General features: G+C 41.9%; 1 protein-coding gene across 3 annotated transcripts; it reads right to left on the bottom strand.

Moving 5' to 3' along the window:
• Positions 1-285: 285 nt before the first annotated feature.
• Positions 286-17,553, bottom strand: pcsk7 (proprotein convertase subtilisin/kexin type 7). Of its 3 annotated transcripts, none has more exons than XM_084950332.1 (17): positions 17,259-17,553; positions 16,226-16,533; positions 14,921-15,163; positions 14,142-14,276; positions 13,498-13,663; positions 13,301-13,391; positions 13,138-13,192; positions 12,836-12,974; positions 12,627-12,727; positions 9,206-9,373; positions 5,334-5,438; positions 5,138-5,240; positions 2,823-2,979; positions 2,573-2,667; positions 2,364-2,469; positions 2,136-2,253; positions 286-1,596 (listed from the first exon to the last, which is right to left on the bottom strand). In XM_084950332.1, exons 2-17 carry the CDS (start codon positions 16,472-16,474, stop codon positions 1,324-1,326), a joined length of 2,304 nt encoding a protein of 767 aa, XP_084806458.1. In that variant the 5' UTR covers positions 16,475-16,533; positions 17,259-17,553; the 3' UTR covers positions 286-1,323. The 3 variants fall into 3 exon arrangements, with proteins under 3 accessions (XP_084806458.1, XP_084806460.1, XP_084806459.1); XM_084950334.1 differs by having other exon boundaries at positions 17,416-17,553; XM_084950333.1 differs by having other exon boundaries at positions 17,427-17,553.
• Positions 17,554-22,324: the final 4,771 nt, after the last annotated feature.

Raw genomic sequence — 22,324 nt, 5'->3', positions numbered from 1 at the left:
TGTTTGTGTTCAGTGCCAGTTAGTGCAAGTTAATGTTGCAACTGTTACCATAATAGACTTTAAAAACCTCTGTAACCATACCCAGGATTGTTTCAGATTACCTTGAAATGTAGTCAGTTACTCAATTCAAATGACATATTCGATTAAAAAAATGTGTAAAACCACTCAACACATACATTTACCATGCCAGATTAATTTATACAGGTGACTTACTGGAGGTGGGTGCTTGTGTGAACTTCGTTTTAAAACTATTTTAAAAGTACAAAAATCAGTCAAAGAGAAAACTTAATCAAGCATTGTTTATTATCACTGAACTTGCCTGTGACTTGCACAGTAATGGTTTTCAATATCACTCCAAACACTGTTTACATTAAAAAAATTATACTTCTTTAATAGTCTTTAAAAAAAAGCACTGTAAAAACACCATCAGCATAGTACATCTGTACAGCAGGCACACATTGTCTATATATTATACTTTATTAAAAAATTGATTTGCAAATCCCACAATGCAAAAATCCCATTTCAAGTTTGTATTTGTTTTTTTTATTTGTAAATTATCAGTAGTAGATTGATAAGCCACAGAAAACAACACCAGGCTTAAAAAAATAAATGCATAAAGGAATTCCCTCAAAAAGCAATCTTTTTATTGAAATACAGTACCCACTTGAAGCTTCACATTTTACCATAGGTCACTTTTTCCATGGAAGACCTTGCATATCACAAGCACAATCGCTCAGGACACACACACGGACACACACACACACGGACACACACACACACGGACACACACACACACGGACACACACACACACACACCTGTTTTGTTTTTTGTTTTTTTTAAGTGCACATCTCAGTTCTTCCTTCCACAGGTGTATTGTATCCTATCAAGCTCTTCTTTGAGGTTACATTTTAAACATATATGAGCAAATGAACACTTTCACACATGTAATTAAACCAGGAACCCTGTTAAGTCCATCTGATGGTCATACCAGACCTGTGCATTAACTTACTTTACAGGAATTTTAACCTTCGTACCAAATTTTTCTTCCATGTCTAAAGAGATCGCAGAAAAAAAATGTGATCACCTTTATTAAGGGGGTGTGCACAAGCCACACACCTTTGCGTGCAGCACAAGCACACTGAAGGCCACTCTTAAGGGGAATGCAAAGAAGGACAAGAGTGCACTGGTTTGACCCTCCAACACCACTGCTGGAAGCTGAGTGTGGAAGGCTAAGTTGGCGAGTGGCAAAATGAAGGTGTAAGCCTGAGAGGTCCTATAAGGACTAACAGTGTGATGGTTTTAGCCCTTAATCTGGCTCAGTGCTATGTTGCCAGCCATTCCCCACTGGCAAGCGGCTCTTTGACATCAGAGTCCAGCACAGCCTGCAACTCCACCCCTGAGTCCTGCTCCTCATCCTCCCCGTCCTCATCCCCAATCAGTGCCTCCTCCACTCCTTTCCCTTGTCGCCCCCTCCTGTGACCACCCTGTCTCCTGGGCAAGCAGAGAAGGACCCTGAAGTCTACGTGGGCCATCATAACCTCCAATGTGTAGTAGAGGGACCAGAAGAGAGCAAAACAGCCAAGCAACAGCATGAACTGGAAGAGGAGGAGGACACAGGTTATAGAAACAAGGAATGTAAATCACCACAGGAAGAGTCAATCAGTGATGGCTGAATGTGCTGGTAAAGTGCAAAGGAAGGGAGCTGATAAAGAATGGAAAAGGAGAAGGAGCACACACACCTAAAGGTTAGCTGAAGGGTTAATTAATCAATACTTGATTTGTTTTATACCCTTCTGTCCAGGGGCTCTCAGATTTTAGTTACCCTCTCACATGTCCACCATCCTACTGCTAAGTTAAGTTATGCACATCTTAACTAAATAAGAAAGATGAAGGCCTGAGGATATATTTAATCGCTGGAGACTTTATGATAAACACTTCCCTGATTGATGGTTAAAACCATGAAAGTTGTACAAGAAACATGTTAAAAAACAACAACAAACACACATCACCTCCCCAGGGAGAAAATGAACACAGTCCGCAAAGAACTCAAAAGACTGAAGCACACAGTGGGCAACAGCATGGTAACCATGACGCGGCTTGTCTGAGTGTGCAACGTAAACGCCGCGCTGTTTACCTTGAGGTTGTTGGACGTGAAGGGCTTGGTGATTTCTGGAGGCAGGTCCAGACCTGGAGGGCAGGGCAGAGAGAAGTTGCTGTGCAGATACTTCCCAGTCATTGCCTCCTCCACCAGCCTGTCAATCGATGCACAGCCCATCAAACTCACAGAACATCTTCATAAAAAATCACAGGTTCACTCCTAACATCTGCCCAAGTGTTATGCCGACTGTGTATCGGTTCTTGCCTCTGTCTTTCCTTGACCTCGCTGAACATCATAGATGAACCATACAGAGTCAACTTCCTCTCCTTCAGCACTCCCACAGCGGCACACTGGACAGAAGATTCATCTTCTACAGAAAAAGTGGAGTGAGGAGGTCATGATGAAGAGCCAAACAAATAAAAAAAAATTTAAAAACCCAAACAAGTCTAGCTGTAAGAACGGCAGAAACTCACTGTGGTCAGAGATCTTGAGGGTGTAGAGGCCCTGGGCTCTCTCCCCCCAGCAGCGCACAGTGGAGAAAGTCCAGTCCTGGTAGCCTGCATTATCTCTATGAGCACAAAACACACACAGCTACATTAGACTGCAGCACAAACAATTTTCAGTGCAATCTTGAGATACATTAGAAACCTTAAACGTGAGTACGTTTTACAATTACCATTTTCCGTAAAGTGTTGTTTTACAAAGCTCAAAGACAGAAACTACCTGTCGATGGCACGGCGAGCCCCGATGACTGATGTCATACCGCTGGGGCAGATCAACACGAACTCCACGTTGCCACGGCAAGGGTGGATGACTGTCACGGTCACGGCCACATGCTCCAGGGTCTCCATTCCAGACTGTCTCAGGTCGGCAGCAGAGACTGATGGAGAGGAGACAGAGCGGCTCACACTGTTTGTATGTTTGGCATTTTGACCCTTTATTCTAACCTGGTAAATAATGAAGAGTATGTGAATATGCTTGAAATCATTCTGAATGCATGTTTAAGTTTCTATTTCAGGGCTCATTAGCTTCATTTTAAGTGCTGCTTCACAATACGACGGTGATAAGAATTCAATTTTCTACTCGTCCTATTATTTACAAAACTTTATTTCAGTAAAACTTCTTTGCTGCCGTTATGACAAAGCAAATAACATTTCCTTTACAAACAATTAGAGTTTAGCTAATGAATGAAACCAGTCCTAATCTGGAGAGACTTTAAAACAGAGCAAATCAATAAAAACCACTCTAAAATTTCAATCTTCCCTCAAACGTGAATCTGTTATCAGTGAGTCTTCCTGACCACCTCTTGCCCTCCCAGTGCGAGTGTCTGGTAATTTCTTGGTATTTCCTGGGCTCTGAGTGCTAATGGGCCATGGCTCTATCTGACCATGTAGGGCTGAACACATCCTCGGGGCAGGGAAGGACGCAGAGGGCCCAAGGAGAGAGGAGACGTGTAAACAGAGGTGTGGACGGTAAGATGGAGAGGCATGGGACAGATGTAGAGAAAAAGGGAATGATCGGGAGGGGCAGCAAGGACAAGGAGACACATGGAGAAGAGGAAAGTAAGAAGGAAAAGAAAGCAACTGTAGAGGGGAAATGACAGCTCAGAGTTCAAATCAACTTCAGATTTTGGAAGATTTTCCATGAATGCACTGGTCTGGCAGTGGTTTTCACTAGAAATTTTAAGGAAACCTGATATGCATTCAATAAACAGGGTGCGGGGGTGAGTGCGTAATAAACTCCAAACAGCACGCTGCTGACCTGTGCTCATAGCTCAAGAAGGGAAGACGCATGAAGATAAAGATGTATCCTGGGATAAAAGACTGCATGCTTTTCTAAATAAGCAGATGATGGGTTTTTTTTATATCTTTGTCATTGGGCTGGTCATGAGCTTTAGGCCAAGCTAAATAAATTCAGTGTAGAGCTATAAAAATGATGTAAGATTGTTGAAACTTTTTTTTTCAATCCAAACTTTTGTCTGAGATGACAGGTTTGAGTATACCACACAAACCAACTCTGCTAAATGACTGCTCTGGGTTAGAATGTGATGACGCAGCAGCTGTGAGCTTTTACCATCATGTTTCTCTTTTACAACTAACTCACTGGCGTTCCTTCACCTCGCAGCAACCTAAAACCTCTATTCTTCACAGGAACATGAGACTGCGAGCTCCCACACATCGTCTCTCCCTCAGAAAAGTCAAACTCAAGTTGTCTGTAAACTAACGTCACCCACTCGCCCTGAGCTGGGCTGATGAAACCTGATGTGACTGGCCATGAACAGGTCAGAGCACGTTGCAGTGTGCGCTTACAAGTGGAGAAAATGTTCACATGGGAAGAAGAAATTTTGAAAAGGGGGCGTGTTAGTGAGTCAGCCAAAACACATAGAAACTACCACAACAAACCCCGAGTAGTGTGACGGGCAGGTCTGAACAGTGTCAGTGGTGAAGAAAAAAGAACCCCAACCAATACTGACTGAAACGACGCTTAAAGGAGAAAATGTGGAGTACAGCACCTCTTTAACTGTCAGCAGCTCTTTGTGCGCACACACACAGACGCACACACATCTGGCTGTATTCCTGAAATCAACAAGCCCATAAAAGAGGGAAGATACAGATCGAGGGAGGAGAGGAGGAGATGAGGGAGAAGGAAATGTTTCTGCTAGAATGAGGTCACCATATGCGAAAAAACTGTACAAGGGAGAGATTACATACACAGATAGCTGAATGTGAGAGATTCAGAGCGGTAAGAAGTGATGAAGGAACAAAATGAAGAGTGAGAAATGTTAAAGTAGTTATATCAGAAAAAAATTGAAGAAAATGGAAAAAAACCTGCAAAGAAATCTGGAAAAAAAATTTCGCCAAGGGAACTCACAAACAAAGAGAACATTACCAAATATGGACAGGCAGCCTGTCTGAGGAGCAGGCAGGCAGAGAGGGAGGGGCAGACGGAGTTAACTACATGAGTGCAGTGTGTAAACTTGACAAGTAAATGTCCAGTACAGAGCTGAGAGAGAAGAGTAGACACTGAGGCAGGGTTACCTTCCCAGGTAAGGACGAGCTCATCGGGATAGATCACAATGGGGGTTTCCTCCTTTATTACAGAGCTCTGATAGGACAAGAGGAATGGCACTGACTCCCACACCTGAAACAGAAACCAGAGACATCTTCAGCCTAACCTGGAGTGGACATCTTTATTGAGAGCAGTGGCTGTGTCTCTACGTGCGTATGTGTGAACCTTGGCGGCATTGACGAGCCTCCACGCGTTGAGCAGACCGAAGCCGTGCTGGTGGCTGTGATGAAATCCTGCTCCGTTCACCTTCCAGTCGGCACTACTGTCGCACTGTCAAAACAAACACAGCCAAGATTGAGTTTATGCTTTAATTGAGCAACAGAAATGACAAAATAAACAACAGAGACCACTTCCAGGAGTATTGGGAAATGAGATACATCAGATCTGGCACGTTAATGAGCCAGCTTTGCTCTTAGTAGGGCTGCCACAAACGATTATTTTGATAGTCAACTAGTCACCGATTATTTTTGTGATTAGTCGACTAATCAGATCATCATCCATTGGACTTAAAACGTACAGCTTTTTGCACCAGCAGCATCTGCTCTTATATAACTATCATTAGCTTACAGCTTTAAGTGTTTAAGGTATGTGCTAACTAAAAATAAAGACAAGATGATAGTTTATTAAATTTTAATGAAATTTGCAGATTGTCTTGGTGAAGTTTAATAAACTCCTTGCTATCTAAAATATAACAGGACACTGGAGTAAATTCTGGAGCATCTCACACTTCTGATGATCAGTTGTCTGCTTGATGTTTATTCAGCTGTGTAAAAACGATAACTTTAATCTCAGCCAAACCGATTTACTCAAGAACAAATAAAATACAAAAAAAAAAGCCAAACAATAACATTTTTAAGTTATCTCAGTGACTTATATATGTTTAACCTGAGTAGCGAAAGACGGCGGTGGGTTTGAAAACGATTTGCCAGGAGTCCGGTGTTCTCACCGCTCTAGTGAGCTTTGCCCCCGGCTAGCTATCGAGCTCCGAAAACGTCGGAGCGCTTTTGAAAATATGTGGTGTCTTGATAAGCTGAGCAGATATTTGAGGTTTACACAGCTACATTCTTGCCTGAAAATATGTTAAACGTTTATTTTGTGACCCAGAAAGAGTAATATTAAAACTAACTAGCTGCCGCCATTGTTGGAAACTGAGCTGGGCTGTGCTATGAATTCTGGGACAGAGATACTTCTTCTTCTTCGGGGTTTAACGGCAGCTGGCATCCTTGTACATGCAGTGCTGCCATCTTCTGTTTCAGTCCGTTATTACACTCTTAAATCCTACTAATTCTTGCGTCTTTTGGGATCTTACAAAGCTTCAAACGACGCATCGACTATTAAATCAGTCGTCGACGATTTTGATAGTCGACGTAATCGTGACTAGTCGACTAATCGTGGCAGCCCTAGCTCTTAGGCAAATTTTGTTACCCCTGGACAAAGGCTGGCTCTCTGAGTCTCATATAAACTGGCTGCTGCCTGTAACTATGTAAATATAGCAGCAGTAAGTTTGGACAGGGCTTACCCATCCATATAAAAGCTGATTCTTTATCTGGCCTTCATAACACTCGAAGCATTGCTTTACTATTTATGATTACTGGAAGAGTAACTAGCAATAATGGGGGTAGATGAGGCTTCATATGTATCAAAATGCATTCAACATCACACGCTGACGATATCGGAAGTGCAGAAAAATTAGCAGGACTTTCCACGTCTACGAAAAAAATTAAAATAAAAAAAATTGTCACCATATCCTGACAATCTACACACAATTCCTTAATAATAAAAATAACTTGTGGAGCTCGACAGCCAGGTGCTGAGAAGACTTAACACAGGGACTAATCAGCCGAGTTCTCTGTTTGATTCCTGGTTGGCTGGGCCGTAGCTGCATGTTACTGAAATCACCACTTTCTCCCGCTTGTCTGTTTTTACTGCACTCTACAGGGAGTGCAGAATTATTAGGCAAGTTGTATTTTTGAGGAATAATTTTATTATTGAACAACAACCATGTTCTCAATGAACCCAAAAAACTCATTAATATCAAAGCTGAATGTTTTTGGAAGTAGTTTTTAGTTTGTTTTTAGTTTTAGCTATTTTAGGGGGATATCTGTGTGTGCAGGTGACTATTACTGTGCATAATTATTAGGCAACTCAACAAAAAACAAATATATACCCATTTCAATTATTTATTTTTACCAGTGAAACCAATATAACATCTCCACATTCACAAATATACATTTCTGACATTCAAAAACAAAACAAAAACAAATCAGCGACCAATATAGCCACCTTTCTTTGCAAGGACACTCAAAAGCCTGCCATCCATGGATTCTGTCAGTGTTTTGATCTGTTCACCATCAACATTGCGTGCAGCAGCAACCACAGCCTCCCAGACACTGTTCAGAGAGGTGTACTGTTTTCCCTCCTTGTAAATCTCACATTTGATGATGGACCACAGGTTCTCAATGGGGTTCAGATCAGGTGAACAAGGAGGCCATGTCATTAGTTTTTCTTCTTTTATACCCTTTCTTGCCAGCCACGCTGTGGAGTACTTGGACGCGTGTGATGGAGCATTGTCCTGCATGAAAATCATGTTTTTCTTGAAGGATGCAGACTTCTTCCACTGCTTGAAGACGGTGTCTTCCAGAAACTGGCAGTAGGACTGGGAGTTGAGCTTGACTCCATCCTCAACCCGAAAAGGCCCCACAAGCTCATCTTTGATGATACCAGCCCAAACCAGTACTCCACCTCCACCTTGCTGGCGTCTGAGTCGGACTGGAGCTCTCTGCCCTTTACCAATCCAGCCACGGGCCCATCCATCTGGCCCATCAAGACTCACTCTCATTTCATCAGTCCATAAAACCTTAGAAAAATCAGTCTTGAGATATTTCTTGGCCCAGTCTTGACGTTTCAGCTTGTGTGTCTTGTTCAGTGGTGGTCGTCTTTCAGCCTTTCTTACCTTGGCCATGTCTCTGAGTATTGCACACCTTGTGCTTTTGGGCACTCCAGTGATGTTGCAGCTCTGAAATATGGCCAAACTGGTGGCAAGTGGCATCTTGGCAGCTGCACGCTTGACTTTTGTCAGTTCATGGGCAGTTATTTTGCGCCTTGGTTTTTCCACACGCTTCTTGCGACCCTGTTGACTATTTTGAATGAAACGCTTGATTGTTCGATGATCACGCTTCAGAAGCTTTGCAATTTTGAGACTGCTGCATCCCTCTGCAAGATATCTCACTATTTTTGACTTTTCTGAGCCTGTCAAGTCCTTCTTTTGACCCATTTTGCCAAAGGAAAGGACGTTGCCTAATAATTATGCACACCTGATACAGGGTGTTGATGTCATTAGACCACACCCCTTCTCATTACAGAGATGCACATCACCTAATATGCTTAATTGGTAGTAGGCTTTCGAGCCTATACAGCTTGGAGTAAGACAACATGCATGAAGAGGATGATGTGGACAAAATACTCATTTGCCTAATAATTCTGCACTCCCTGTATATGTCAGCGATGAAGACTCACAAATTTTTATAAGCCAATAACTCTTGAGTTTTATCCACTGAAGCAAAACACTGCTGAAAAAAAGATTAAGGGAAGATTTCAAAACACTGTTAGAACTGTGAGCTAAATTGTGTCAGATCCTACATTTAGTTTACTTTGCATCCCATTTTCACCTTTCAGGTTTTAACATGTCATTTTGAATCATTCTGTGAACAGCTGGTATTGTGACCTGATTGGCTGAACAACAGAACACACAAGGGCTTTACTCAAAAAGATACTCGACAATTACATTACACCAAATAATGCAAATGTTAGTAGAAAGAGGCTTCAAACGCGGATATACATTTTCAACCCAAGAGCACAGAGAAGAAGGCACGAAAGATTAATGCCATAAATTCAATATCCAAACAAAGATAAAATATAGTAGCCCCTAAGAGAGAAGTTTACCTGAGCACAGTGTGTGTGTGTGTGTGTGTGTGTGTGTGTGTGTGTGTGTGTGTGTGTACTGTAATAACCAAGTTTCTGAATTTCATCAGGCTTACCTTGGTGGCAGTGAAGGTGATGATGTGCTGGATATCCCTCCAGGTGAGGCAGGGCCGGACCTGCAGCATGAGTGCCACCATTCCTGCTGCCAGGGGTGCTGCAGCAGACGTACCGGTGTGGCCCTCGGTACAACCTGTGCCCCCCTGCATGGACCAGTCCGAAGTCACCTGAAGAACCACACAGATGGGCTGAGTGTTGGAAGGATAGTTTGGAGAAACTGTGCACAGTATAAACAGTGTCACAGCAGTAAAAACTGTCAGGAGTCTGAATATAAACTGTTATCAAACCCTCAAACCCTTTTAAAAAGCCATCTTGACCCATTTGAACGAATGTAACCAGAGTTCAGCCCTCTGTATGTGCAGTTATTGGAGTACAATTTGACACTGGGAACACCCAGAGAAGAATTTAAGAGCCACATTAGGATTAAAAAAAGTAAAATAAATGAGGTTAAACGAACAAAACCACAGGGAGGAATACATTAAAATGTGTATACACAGACAATCCAGACACCTCCTTGAGCAAACAGCAAAAGATCAACAGTTATTCCCAGCTGTTGATCTTTTGCTGTTTGCTCATGGACATCAAATACAGCGCAGTGCTGTACATGTACTGGGTCTCAAAAATGTTTTTAAAAAGGCAATTATGATTGGATGTGGGTGGTATTGCAGTATGATTTTCAATACACTCTCTGTTTAGCTAGTAAGAAGATGATGTATTTTGGTCTTCTGTGCTGTTGCACTGTGTTAAAATGCCACCAATGTGCAGTGTCTCCTGATCCACAATAAGTAATTTATTAAGAACGTTTCATTTATATAGCACCTTTTAAGATGAAAATCACAATGTGGTTCACATCAAACACAGACAATTAAAAACAAAACAGACGATAAGACAAAATAAAATACTAAGGCCCAGTTAGCTTTTTAAATGAGGAATTTTTATGGCTGGACACAAACCCCAATCAGAACATCTGAGAGTCCTACTGGTGACACATAGCTGCAAAGGTTCACTGATATATTTAGGTGCTAAAGGTGAACTTTGCATTGAATTCTAAATTTAATAGGGAGTGAGTGCATTGAGATCAGCAGCTGTGTGAAATGAGCAACGTTGGGGGATCTGGTAAGCCTACCAGCAGCAATCTGTGGAAGATATAGATGATCCAAGGAGGTTTTACTGAGGCAGACGAAGAGTAAATTACAATAGTCCAAAGATGAGATAAAAGCATGAACAGCAACTAATATTTCTCAGCTGATGAAAACAAGAACAAACTAAACCTTAAACACGCAAATCCAACAGAGTGCTAAGCTCAGCGAGCTGTGCAACATAACAACAGTGAACAGAAAACAAAGTAACCAGTAAACTGTTCATGAGTATTTTGGGTTTAGTCCCACTGATCAAAGATGACACAGCCAACATTAACAAAGAACGGTTTGCCCCTAGAAAGTTGTGCTTGAGGAAAATAATCAACCAGTCTCTTACTATCATTCCTTGAAGGAAGCCATCCTTGCGCCACCTATTTAAGTGGGTAATGCATTGCCTGAGTCTAATAGTTACACATCCAATCATTTGTTCTAACTTTCAACCTCCTTATTTACAAGATCCACTACAGGTATTAGAGCTGTTGGCAAGGCCACGCAGACTGCAGCCCCTTGTAGTTGTCCAGTAATGAATAATGAAGCGCTGTTCTACAACGATATAACTGCTATTTGTGGTGACACCTAGCGAAGGTAGCAAAGTGTAATCATTCAGTCAATCAAATGCTGCCAGTACAACTGCTGCTATCTCCCAGATACACTGATGTAAAAGTCAGTATGTGATGGACACATGAGAAACAAAATATGCTGCCAAACCGTGGTCATCATTGTTCAAAGCATTAGAGGCTCTTTTTTCACTCATATATGAGGTTTTATAAGGCCCACATGTCTTTTAGAAACAGTCATGGTGTATTTATTTCAAACAACTGAATTTCTTCATCTTCAACACTGAGCATCATGTTTTAATTAGTCACAGCTATTATTTGGGACTTACATTATTTTTATGAGAGTTGAAGCCCTTAAAATATCTTCAATCCTCCATTAGTACAAGATGCAAAAACTGCCAACAGCTTAGAAGTAATTTCTAAGATATCACTACTTTTTTTTTCTCATGACTGTCCAGATGTTATAAACTCAATAATAAATCCCAACTCAGCGCGCTGGTGACAGCAGCTGTTCTTGGTAAAAGTTTCTGGAGACTATTGAACTAACAGGCAGTGTCTGGACAGCATTTGGCCTGTGACCATACTGTGGTCAGCAGTGGATCACACAGCCCACTCCTGGCTAAGCTCTTCTCCCTCAGGCGATGACATCCGCCGCTCCAAACTGCGTTACCGTGGTGATGCACAAACAACAGCAAATACAAGTCAGCGGCTTCAATGGGCTCTTACCCCTGTCAACATTAGTCATGGTTTTCAGATGAAAACACTCCCTGTTGCTCTTGATGTGGAGCTGCTCTTTCAAACAGCTGTCCCCATCACTACAGTTTTAGACCTTTCCAGTAGAGAACTCAAACATACTGGTCTGCATGTCATGTCTTGGAGTTTGGTATCTGCAGGCTTAATCAGTAAGGTTAAATATACGCAGCACAACAGTTTTTAAACATGTAGAGCAAGAAACAGACGACCCTTTTGAAAATTTTATATAGATTTTCTATATTGGCGATCATCTGTTCACTCACACGTGTGTGCTGGCCAAGAGGTTGACAGCTCACCTAGACACAACTCAACTTTATGTCTCCTTTCCAGTGCCACCTACACGGCTTGGCTCGACTTTACTCTGTTTTGGTGATTTTTGATTAAAATTTAGCACCACCTCAATGTGGGTGTGGTCATTGGTGCCGCACAGCAGCACAGAAGTCCCGTAACATCATTTGCATGCAACGCAAACAGTTGGAACCCTGGCCTCCTGCTACTACCACCTAATGGAAAAACAGAGTCAAGCAAAGCCAAATCTGTGCTAGTGGAAAGAAGGCTTTGGAGAGAGTAACAATTTTTGTGCTTGAGTGGAGATACAGAACAGCCTGCCTCCACAAATTTCTTTAAAGACTGCAGTTCAAATATTAGTTAAACTTTTAAATTTCTGCTACATTTAGCATCACGCAATGCTGTAGTTATCTACAAACTGTGCTAACATCCACTTGGAAGAATGCCAAGACTCACCTTTGAGTCAATCTCTGTCTAGCTGCTTACTTTACACATGATGCACATGATTTAAAGCTGTTTGTCTGGTTCAGAACGCACACACCTCTAGTCTGAATTTCACCGAACATGTAAGGTGTCAAACCACTGTCATGGCCACTATTAACCCAGCTAAATGAAGCTAAACTAAGTTGACTCGCTATTCATGCACTTAATTCTTTTACTTGTCTTTGTTTGATGAGACTTACAATGCTCCTCAAAGAGCCCCTCCCGCTGCTGAAAGTGACGGCCAGCATGGATGCGCACTCCTCAGCATAGAATGGCATCTTGCCTTTCTCGTCGACCGCTCCTGCATCAAACAAACACAGAATTTACTTGCATGCGCCACACATACTGCACAAATAAACCTGCAGAAACAGGGCGGGCACAGGCACGCCTAAGAATGTCCGGTTCTTACCGATTGTAATGGTGTAGATCGAGTTGGCGTACCCGTCGTAGTTGCAGTTGTCGTTGTACTGACCACCGTTACCGCTGGCAACTATAAAGATGCTCCCGAATCCTCGTCTGCCTGCAATCACCCCGTGCTGCAGAGCTGCCTGTGGAGCAGGGACAACAAACAAGTCATTAGCATAAAAACAAAAAAAACAACAAAAACATGAAGTTAAAATCTGCAGTGGTCTTCTACATGTCCAAGCTGCTGAGCTGTTGTGTTTTACTGCCCTCTGCTGGACAAAGAGTTCTGTGAATAGATGATCCCACCTTGCCCAGAGGATGAGGTCCATCCACAGTATGCCCATCATCATCTGGACCCCAACTAAAAAACACACAACGAGCAACATCAGCAAGAACATGAGAACCTTCATTAATATGATATTACAGCATATTAAAACACTGCTTAATTACACAGGAAACACAGTCGGACCTGCAGCTGTAGATGTCATTAACTTGGTAGTGTTTGTTAAAGGCTATAGCCTCCAGGCTGTCTGTCAGCGGGCCATCGAGCACTCTAATACCTTAGAAGCAAGCAACAAGTCACAAATGAGATAAATTCAGAATTAACTCTGTCATCTTCAGATTTTAACAACGGAAAAAAAAAAATCAAGATTTTCCGGTCTGTACCTGCTACTTTGCTGCCATAGGCCACTCCCACTGCGCAGAAGCTGTTGTTGGAAACAGCTGCAATCTCTCCAGCGCACCGAGTACCGTGGTGGTTGTCGCTGTGAATGTCAGGGTGAGGCATGGGGTCTGGGTCATTTGAGTTAAGGTCGTAGCTGCCTTCTGGACTCTAAGAAGGACATAAAATCAGTTTTTAAACATTACTAGAATCGTTAATAAGACAATCAAGAAAACTATTACAACTAGAACTTCTTATTATCCAATTCACTTTAATGTTCTCTTCACTGTGTGATCACCTTTCTACTAGTGCGGACTGTAAGTCCGTCTACACTGTAAAAAACAAAACAAAACAAAAAAAAACTGCTGACAGCGACATTCTCTCTACTTTATAACTTTCCTCTGATCTACAACATGCTGTTTAAAGTTAAATCTGCCACAGTAGTTCCTCCACAGCAAGATGATTCTTGTCTGGCCTGCAGTTGCTAAACTATAATACAAAAGCCCACTGGCAGAATTGACAAAAAAAAAAAAGTATCGATTACAGTAATTCAACACTGGATTCCCTACAAAACAAATAAATCCATGCCAGTTCCCATTGTTAAGCAATAGGAATAAATCAAAAAATTGCTTAGACAGTTTTGACTTACATAATTTGGCTGAATATCTCGGTGGGTGTGCTCCACCCCGTCATCAACAACCACCACTGTGACTCCCTGGCCGGTAATGTTACGCTCCCACACTCCTGTCACGTTGATGTCCATGCCCTTACTGATGTCATTGTGCTGCAAAAACAGGCAGAGTAAAAAAGGGATGAGAGGAAGAGGTGGAAATAGAAATGTCAAGGTAAATCAAAACGAGAACAAAAATCAAAATGAGAGAACAGAGGGAGAAAAGGTGAAGTGGTGTATCTGGCAGTATGGGTCTTATTGTACAACAAGCATTTCTGTGAAGCCAATCAGAGCTTTGAAATCCACTATGGCTGTTTTATGTTTTTGTACCCACACATTGGACAGCTGTGAAAAACAAAGTAATAAGCTTATAAATCAGGAAACTATAAAAGAGGCGCAAGCTCAAAGGTTACAATCAGCTGAGCGGCAGTATTTAGCTTTTCACTTTGCACTTCATTCTCACTTTAGGCAACAATTTACTTTCCTTCTCTCTCCTTGGTAAGCTGTCTGATATTGCTCCGTAGCATTTGGCATAGCCGTTAAAAATAATACCAAATGTCATGTCGCACACAGATTGTTACATTGATTCACACTTAAATTGCCTGGCTTAAATTCCATTCTGATTGAGTTGTTAAAATAGAATTTAGAGCTAAAAATGCTTTTTAATTAAGATATGAATTGATTGTCAGTCTCTGAATTAGTTAAAAATGTTAATGCCACATTTCATCATAAAGACAGTCAGTCATATGCATCCTCACCAGGTGCCACTGTTTGGGGTAGTTGGGGTCGTTGAAGGCCATCGATCTCTTTGAGCGGCTGAGCACTCTCTCCTGAGAGTACCACATAACATGAGGGTGTCCTGCTAAAACATCCTCAGGCCGGAGAGCTTGTCTCTTCATGCGTCCTACAGACCCAGCACCGGGCTTTGTAGAGCACAGCAAGTAGTGGCCTTCCAGGTGTCCTATCTGGCCATGGTTGTGCAGCCCAGCCTGCTCCGCTACCTGTGACAAGAGAGAACGCAGGTGACGACTGCAAAATTAAACTAGGACAATGCATCTAAACGTGGCCACCTTCATGTAAGACTAATGTAAGGCACTGCTGGTCCAGAGAAACCTTTTTATAGATCCTATAACATTTGGAGGAAGTCCAAATTGTGTGTGTGTGTGTGTGTGTGTGTGTGTGTGTGTGTGTGTGTGTGTGTGTGTGTGTGTGTGTGTGTGTGTGTGTGTGTATATCCAAACTGAAGGAACTGTCAAAGTTGGCAGGTGCTAACTGACATAGCATGAGAAAATCATGAAAGTGAATCACTATTGGTATGATTTACTGGAATATAACTCCAACAGGCTGGCATGTGCTCTTAATGTGGGTAGGTGTGATTGGTTAGTGGGGTTTTGGAGGTAATCAGGAGCAGCACCAGGAACTGCAGGAAGCCTCGGTGTAAGATTAGCGGCTCTCTGTATACGGTACTTAACATGTAAGTAATGAGTCACTTGTAATGTTATGTTATGCATCTTAAAAGTGAACAAAATCACATCTCTAATTTTCAACTACAGCATTATCATGAAACCCCTGACACTCAGTAAACACATGTTCCAAATCACAGCGTCCTCCAACTCATTCTTGTGTTTGTAGCTTAGTTGTTGTTGTTATGCCAACAGCTGGCTGGCTGTTGGATATGTTGCTCAGAAATGCAATCAGTTGTGTGAATGGAAAAAAAAGAAGAAAAGGAAAACGTAAAAGATCTAACAGTATGCAGTTCTGTGGGAAGTATCGCAGTGAGAAGGCTTCACAGAACTGTTTGGTCCTAAAGCATTTTTACAGTGAACCTGTAAAACAAACCCTGTCAAATCCCTACATAGATAAGAGACCATGGGATAAAAAGAGAATACAAACAGGGAGCAAAAAACAAACAACTGAAAGGTTTGGTGAAATGAAAAGCTAATGAATGTGAATGTGTTAAGTTCAAATGCAAGTGTATGAAATGGCCTATTATGGTTACAATAACAACAGCAAATAACAAGCTCTTAAGTCTAATCTGAAAAAGCATGAATGAAGTACTCTACCTTGTTGGCTATGAAATCCATGTGCACGGCACCGTGTTCACCATCTTCTTCCTTGTGATCAAGACCAGTGTGCAGTCGAACCGCCCAGGACTGACCAGGACTGCAAGAGGGTGACGGCCAAAGTGAGGGATCAGAGGCAGGCGCTAAAGGAAGTGAGGGGGTGACAGGGGTCAGAAGGATGAGCAGCAGGAGGACGAAGGAGGACAGAAAAATCAGTAAGAGGAAAGTAGGCAGATAGAGCTTTGCCATGGCGAGGAAGGGTGATGCACAGGGCCAAAAGGGCGAGTTCTCCTCATTGGAAAAGCGACCTGAACATCAGACAGAGTCAGACAGGGAGAGAAAAAGGTGTCATTAGTGAGGACAATCTGTGAATCAGTGCGCCTTGGTGTTTATCATCTGCATGCTGTATTCAGAAGCAACTATCAAATTCACAGCACCTTACTAACTGGACGCCATCTGTGTGAGATAAACCCTGTGGTTAAATCAAACCCTTTGCACCAGTGAGACACACAGTGCATTCCAACACCTGCAAAACAACATCAATCATACCTGTTGTGGGCGGTTTCTTCTAGCCAAACAACAGGTTGTACTACATGTACGCCTCAGGTTTTTTCACAGAACCAAATAACGTGACAAATCAATCACCAGGAAAACGTCCAGTCTGCGCAAATGTGCGGATGTAACATCTATAACCACATCAGACAGACAGCCGAAGACATTACCGATGGCTGTCCCATCGAAAATCTGAATTATGATAATGATAGCCTTAAAAAGGCATTTACGGCTATTTAAATCGTGGCTCTTTCTCTTTGATACGTATTAGCATTAGCTGTCTTATCACCCAGCAGTACGCTCTCGTGACTTCTTAGTTTTGATGACTTCTTTTTGTTTTGTTTTTATTCAGCTTACTAGCTAGCTGTACGTTTGACCGAGATTTGTTGTATAATTACAGTGTCTGTGAAAACACTGCCACGTACACTCGATAAAATTATAATGTAAGAACAGAAAAAGAAGGAGGAAAAAAGTCAACAACCTGAAGAGGGAGTCGGGTTTCGTTCCCAGCCTCGTTGTTATCATAGCTTAGTAAGCGAGCTAGTTGTCCTGGCGGCTAACGAGTAAGCTCGCTATTCTTTTATTAGATAAAGTAGTACGAATTAGTAGCTGTTTGAAAATGATTTGTAGTCAGACACCTTCAGCTTACTTTTCCACTGAATCCCTGTTTAGTCCTCTGCCGTTTGTGAAATTCAGGGAACCAAAGGTAATCATCTCATTTCCGTACAACGCTCTAGAAGTCGCTATCTAGGTGCTACGTCACGCGTTGCGCAAAACGTCGTGTGGGGTGTTCCTGATTGGCCCAGAGCCACGGCGTAAAGCACTGCAGTTAAAACAACAACAGCAAGTTATTCAAAACACTTGGAGCATTTATCGTAATCGAAGATTTATCGTAAGAAATCATTAACAATTTTCCCTCAATATAAAAAAGAAGTGCAATTTCAACAGCATTTTTGTTTTTGTACAAGATAAAAGTTTTTAGTAGTCCATTGCTGCTCTATTGAATGAAAGAAATCTTCTTAGCACTCATTGTATGGGGTCAGAACGATGCCACCTTGAAATGAAACCGAAAAAAATATTGAAACCGAAAAAAAATATTGTAACTGAAATAAATGTACTGAAAATCTTGTATTGAAACTGGAAAAAAAATGATAGTGAAAAACAATTAATTGAAACTGTAATTTTTTTTTTTCGTTTACAATTTTTTTTTTTTTCAGTTTCAATCCATTTTTCGGTTCCAAACCATTTTTTTTTTCGGTTTACAATTCAGCGATCCAGGCCTCCAGAGCTGCATAAAGGCTACATTTATTACAAGTATCATTACTGCTCATTTAAAAAAACAGAAAGCATAACTCCTTCTCCAGAGTCGGAGCAGTCTTCCACAATAATTGGGTTTGACATATCAGGTTAAATAAAGACTGCTGAGGAGCAAGCATGGCTTGGGCCCATCTCAGAGCTCACCCTTGCAGCAGGATAACCATGAAAGAAATTTTGCACAGTCTAAGGAATAAATTCTCCTTTGTTGATGAAACACTAGGAAACACTGTGAGGAAACCTCCGTTCTTTTCACTGGTAAAATCTTCAGGTGTAAGAAGGGGCCTCTCCAGAGGTACAACCTCCCTGAGCTGTGCTGCTGACCATGCCCATCGTTTTATGACCACAGTATACTCATCTTATAACAGATGTCAATCCAGCAGATTATCTTTGGCGTGTGGTGGACCAGGAGATTTGCAACACGGATGCACAGCCGACAAATCTGAAGCAACTGTGTGATGCTGTCATGTCAATATGAAACTAAATCTGTGAGGAATGTTTCCAGGTCTTTGTTGAATCTGCGCCACAAAGAATTAAGGCAGTTCTGAAGGTGAAGGAAGGTCCAAAACAGTACTGGCAAGGTGTAACTAATGAAGTGGCCAGTGACTGTATTTAGTGTCTAGATGTTTTTTTCAGTATTTTATTCACTTAATAGCAGGACAGAATACCACATGACTGTGGCCTTGTGTTATACCCTCTCTGCTGCAGTGATGCTGCAGACAAACACAAACATCGTGATCAGACATTTAAGAAGAGCCTCTTGAAGATGAAGATCTGTGTCTCTTGACCTAAACACGTAATCCAGTTAAATCTTTATGTTCATCAATGCCCCTCACACTGTAACTTAAAGTAATAAATTGGTTACTGATTAATTACAGAAGTATATTTGTGAGCTTAAAGATGTAAGCCTTGGACCATTGAGATGAAATGTGGTTGGGAAACTTAACAAGCATTAATAAAACTTCATCAGTAGCTCGAGCAAGACCTCAAAACCTTCGCTCACCATGGGTGGTTTGCAGACTGTGGTTGTACCATGCAGCCTAACAACATGCAGTAAATTGCAGGTTAAAGCAGTCTGCTTACACGTTGTTAAACGAGGGAAGGGAACTAATGTGTCTGTCACATTACCCTTTTGTCCCATTTCATCCCAGGACTCGATTAAATTGCTGCTCACTTTCTACAGTACTTAAAACTGATCAGTAGGGCCTGAAACTGCAAACATTCAAACATTCAGGCCAAGTAAGAATCAGCGGGTGAACGTATTAATCTTCTAAAAGTTTTTGACCAGGAGGTTAAACTCATACAAATTAGCTTCACCTAGGCTCATGAAAACATTTTCCTGCTTACAGATAGCAGATCATTTGTGTCAGTAAGGTTTATATTTGAGCTTCTTGTTCACACAGAACAATTTTTCTTCATTTTTTTAATGATTACCAAAGTCTGTGAATCCCCAAATTGTTCAGTTGTTCTTTTTGCTCCCCCTGAGGTCACTTTCACCATGTGACAAAAACAACACCCCACTGTACACACTCGGGCCACCAGCAACTTTCTAAATCCTCAATAAAAAGCTGACAGGTTGCAATGATGTTCCAAATAACTTATTAAGAAAACAACTAAAGAGACAGAAACTATTATGAAAACTGGTTTATTTTATATCTCCTAGTTTGAAATGAAGCAATAAAAACATGTATAAAACATCACAAACTGTGATATTATACAAATGCTTACGTCCTGTCCTGCTGATGCAATGGAGACATCTTCCAGTGACAGTCTTCATCCGTGTGTGTGTGAGGAGGCTCCTAAACCCACCGACACAGAAGTGCATGTTCACAACTCCCTCTGTGCAGGCGGGGTCAGGACCCTCCTCACCCTGGGTGAAGAGGGGTGGTGCTGTGGCCAGTCAGGTATGAAGTGCTGAGAGTGGATCTTTGGTCCTCTGTGCAGCTCTGTCCACTCTCAGCTGCCCTGCAAAGCAATAACACAAGAAAGACGTAATTTTAACACAAAACAGCATTTCCATAGTAGGTAGCTGCAGCATGTTGTTAAAATGCTATTTTAAACTCAACATATACACACAATAACTATAAATAAACTTAGACCTACAGTACTGTAGGACGATGATTTACACCAGCTTTTGGAAGGATTTAGTCTTCAAGACAGTTTGTAGCCAATGTGAGGTGATAACTTACATAGCTGGAACACAGCACCACTCTCCAGTTTGTCATTTGGTCATCCATCCTTCTCATCGGGTTGGGGTAAGGCTGTCTTCTGGGTGGAGCATCTCTCTGTGTTAGCGCCATCTGGAATGCTGGGAGAGGACAAGTGTAAAGCACCTGAAGACAAAAAGACAAAGACAAAAGGATGAATTCACAGATCACTGATTTGTTCAATTTACTTTTCTTCTGTTATGTGTTTTTACCTTACCTCTGATCCCTTAGCCACAGGCTATACCTTATGTAAAAACAAGAGACTACAGTCAGTTCACGACATCATTTTTAAACCTTTTCTACTCATTTGTGTTGACATTAAGTACGGACTTACCTTTGTCCTGCATGGTGAGCTAGAGCTTGAGAAAAAATATGTTAGTCATTTAAACAGTTACCTGTGATATTAACAAAAATAGAAGTAACAACACCTAAAACACTACCTTACAGGCAATGCCACATATTAAGAAAAAAACAATACATTTCACATGTGTTAGTTAATATTCTTTAAAAGTCAGATATTCTTAGTTAGCTGTGTTACAAACATCACAAGACACAAAGGCTTAACTTAAACATTTAAAGTTTAAAAACAAGTTCTAACATTACCTAGTCAGAGTCACTGTCATCAAGTGAAAGGTTAAAAGGCCTTTCCCAGAAGCGTCTGACACCAAAAGAACCTGATGATGTTAAAGGGCCACAGAACGTGTCATCACTTACCTTGCACCTCTTTGCACTTACCTCTTCAGTGCAGATGTCTTCTCTGCTTCTCTTTGCTGAGGAGGTGAGAACTGAGGTTGAAGGAGAAGCTTCGTGAGAAGAGGGGGGGGATGAGAGAAGGATATACTCACCATGGTCAAAGGAGCTTGCAGAGAAAAGCGTCTGGACTTCTTTAAGTTACTTGAAGACGTTTCACCTCTCATCCGAGAAGCTTCTTCAGTTCTAAGGTCAAATGGTGGAGAGTCCCAGATATAAACCTAGTGGGAGTATCCCCCCACAGAGGGACAAAAGGACCCCCTGATGATCCTCTAATCGCCTGGGTGTGAAACTGGGTGTGGGTCCCAATCAGCCAGAGTTTCGGGTGTGTTCATTGTGAAACCTGGCCCCACCTTATCATGCGAATTCCTGAGGTCAGATGGCCCAGGATGTGAGTGGGCGTTAAGGCGTCTGGGGAGGGAACTCAAAACTGGATTATAGATGGCAGAGAGTTGGTGTCGTAAACCCCCGCCTCTGTTCAAAGATGGTCGCTCACAGTGGACATAGATGGCTTCTTTCACTCCTCTTTCAAACCATCTGTCCTCTCTGTCCAAAATGTGAACATTGACATCCTCGAAAGAGTGTCCTTTATCCTTAAGATGCAGATGGACTGCTGAGTCTTGTCCTGTGGAGGTGGCTCTTCTGTGTTGTGCCATGCGCTTGTGAAGTGGCTGTTTGGTCTCTCCAATGTAGAGGTCTGGGCATTCCTCGCTGCACTGTACAGCATACACCACATTGTTAAGTCTGTGTTTTGGCGTTTTGTCTTTCGGGTGAACCAGTTTTTGTCTGAGCGTGTTGCTGGGTCTGAAATGCACCGGGATGTCATGCTTGGAGAAAACCCTCCTGAGTTTTTCTGATACACCGACTACATAGGGGATGACAATGTTGTTGCGTCTGTCCTTCTTATCCTCCCTCGCTGGTGTCTGATCTTCTTTTCTGTGCCTCTTTGCTGACTTTAAGAACGCCCATTTAGGATAGCCGCACGTTTTGAGTGCTTCCTTTACATGTGTGTGTTCCTTCTTTTTTCCTTCAGGCTTAGCTTGCCTTCAAGACTTTGAAAAGGTCTTGAAGGCCCCCCAGCGCGCCCCTGGACGCCAAAATAGTGCCAGCAGAGTGAAACTGAAAAATGGTTTGAAACCGAAAAATGGATTGAAACTGAAAAAAAAAATTGTAAGCGAAAACAAAAAAATTACAGTTTCAATTAATTGTTTTTCACTATCAATTTTTTTTTCAGTTTCAATACAAGATTTTTCAGTACATTTATTTCAGTTACAAT

This window comes from Perissodus microlepis, chromosome 14 (genome assembly GCF_051167445.1).
Source record: "Perissodus microlepis isolate ML-2025 ecotype Zambia chromosome 14, ASM5116744v1, whole genome shotgun sequence".
Classification (NCBI taxonomy): domain Eukaryota; kingdom Metazoa; phylum Chordata; class Actinopteri; order Cichliformes; family Cichlidae; genus Perissodus; species Perissodus microlepis.
Note: the sequence above shows the minus strand (reverse complement) of the source record. Positions and strands in the feature narration are given on the sequence as shown.

What these genes read in the sequence shown, in the direction of transcription:
- pcsk7 (XM_084950332.1), bottom strand. Translation starts at nt 16,474, where the DNA reads ATGGCAAAGCTCTATCTGCCTACTTTCCTCTTACTGATTTTTCTGTCC. An exon ending in ACCCCAAACAGTGGCACCTG is followed by an intron (nt 14,277 to 14,920) that starts GTGAGGATGCAT and finishes CTGTTTTTGCAG; the next exon opens with CACAATGACATCAGTAAGGG. An exon ending in GCTCGTCCTTACCTGGGAAG is followed by an intron (nt 2,980 to 5,137) that starts GTAACCCTGCCT and finishes CCTCTCCATCAG; the next exon opens with TCTCTGCTGCCGACCTGAGA.